The sequence below is a fragment of the Austrofundulus limnaeus genome, unplaced genomic scaffold (assembly GCF_001266775.1).
Source record: "Austrofundulus limnaeus strain Quisiro unplaced genomic scaffold, Austrofundulus_limnaeus-1.0 Scaffold7, whole genome shotgun sequence".
NCBI classification, from domain to species: domain Eukaryota; kingdom Metazoa; phylum Chordata; class Actinopteri; order Cyprinodontiformes; family Rivulidae; genus Austrofundulus; species Austrofundulus limnaeus.
Window position 1 is genome coordinate 4,634,159 of NW_013952409.1, and position 1,998 is coordinate 4,636,156.

The following is a 1,998-nucleotide window of genomic DNA, read 5'->3' on the forward strand; positions in this document are numbered from 1 at the left end:
GTGAACGCACGCTGAGCTCCAATCATCTCCTGATCTGCAATCAGCCTCCACACCTGAAGCCCATCCACTAATCAAGCACATCAGTATATCTCTGGCCTTACAATATCACGACCCGTGTTGCAACACACAACCAGCCCTCCCTGCGATTTCCTGGGGTGTTTTATTTAGGAGACCCCCTTGGTTACTTGGGGTCCACCAACGTTCACCCTAACCCATGTGCTTCAGCAGCTCCAGCCACCCTGAATCTGTTCCTGCTCTGTTCTTCCCCTCCTGACCCTTTTCAGCCTGCGACTCCTCCTGTTTGCCAAAGCTGATCACTATCTCCCCCAAAGCTGCAGGTAAATCATCATTCTGCTGAATTGGGTTGCAATAAATCAGCCTCTTCTGAGTCATTGCACTGCTTTCGGATCTGTTTGCATGCGACACATCTGAGAGTTCAGGAACAAAAAAAAGTTTAATTAAAAAAATGAGTGTTGATTTTAAGCTGCAGGGATTTGATGAGACATTTTGTTCATAAACTGCATCAAACCTGATTAGTTCTGAATGTGGGAATGAGTTACTGAGACAAAATGTGACTCAAGACTTAAAGTCAGCTAAAAATAATCCACAACAACTCTTCCAATGCTCTATCACCCGCCAGCAAAAGCAGAGATGATATTTAATTAGTAAAATCGTGTTTCATTTGTTTCTAAATATGTAGGTAAAATATTTTATTACTCTTCTGTAGTCTCGGGACTTTAGTGATGTTAAGCAGATTTCATGTCTGTTGCCTGAGGTAGCCCAGCAGGTAGCCTACGGACCTCTGCGCACATCCACCCTGAACCAGACGCTTCTCGCGCGCACCGCTCACGTGCGCCACGATGATAGAGACCGTAAATCATGTTGTAAAACAGACCGATTACTGGAAAGTCAGTATTAGACACGTGAAGCTGTCTGGTGAGGGAGGAAAAAAAAAACAATCCCTGATAACCCGCGCGACGCGTTAATGAATCCACGTGACCCGCTGCCGCCGCCGATCATCCCCAAACTCTGCAAATTAATTGGGTGTCTTGAGTCCGGGCAGAGGGGAAAAATGAGGATGCTGACCCTTAGATTGAAGCGAACTTCCTGCTCAGACCCTTCCCCAGCAGCAGCCCCCCCTCCCATCTCCTCTCTCTCTCTCTCCCTGTTCCACCTCCCCTCTCCCTGACTCCCCCCTCTCCTCTGTCATAAATCTCTTGGTCGTGCTCTCGCCTTCATATCCAGCGCGCTCTGCTGATCAGACCGCAGTTGTGTTTTTTTGGGGGGGTTGGAAGTTGCTGGCGGTTTCCTYTCTCTCCCCCCGGCAGCTGGACAGTGGAATTATGAGCAGAGCTGACCCAGCCTCTAACACCCTGTCTTGAAGCTTATTTGTGTTTTTTTCCCCCCTCACCGAAAAGAAGCCGAACCGACCATGGAGACTGGAGTCCGCATCCTTCTGGCTTTCCTCATCCAGCACCAGGTAAGACTGAGGAAGACGCGCGCGCTCGTCTGTGTGCGTGTGCGCCGATTGTTCTGGGCTCGTGCAAAGGATGTTCTGAGGCTTGATTGTCAAGTTTATCGACTCTTCAAAYCTCCACCAGCACCTCCTCTCTCCTCCACCTGCGTTCCAGCGGATCCCATCCGTTCCGCGTCAGAGCAACTTTCATCCCCGATCAGTCCCAGCTCGTTTGGCAGTTCTGGCACAGAGTTTATTTAATTTAATTTATTTTTTTTTTTGCATTATTAGTATTTTGGAGGCGGGTGGTGGCAAACAGAGAATGTATGCTTGGCGTTGGGAATGTATTTCACATTAAACAAACAAACAAAAAAAGACAGAGTGAAGAGAAAACATGATGGAGGAGTAGGAAGGGGTGTTGAGAGAGGGAGAACGGGGTATTTCTTATGTCTGTGTGCAAATCACGGCTTCAGCTCTTGTCTCCAGTCGCATCTACATTCCGCTCAGACACCAACTTGAGAGAGAGAGAGAGAGAGAGAGAG

At 48.3% G+C, this 1,998-nt stretch overlaps 1 protein-coding gene across 1 annotated transcript in view; it reads left to right on the plus strand.

Annotated features, from left to right (window-relative positions):
- Positions 1 to 1,248: 1,248 nt before the first annotated feature.
- cdh13 (cadherin 13, H-cadherin (heart)) overlaps positions 1,249 to 1,998 on the plus strand; it is a 325,369-nt gene continuing 324,619 nt past the window's right edge. Inside the window, exon 1 of the mRNA XM_014034245.1 lies at positions 1,249 to 1,480. Coding sequence (XP_013889699.1) covers positions 1,433 to 1,480 — 48 coding nt within the window. The 5' untranslated portion in view covers positions 1,249 to 1,432. The remainder of the gene's footprint in view (positions 1,481 to 1,998) is intronic.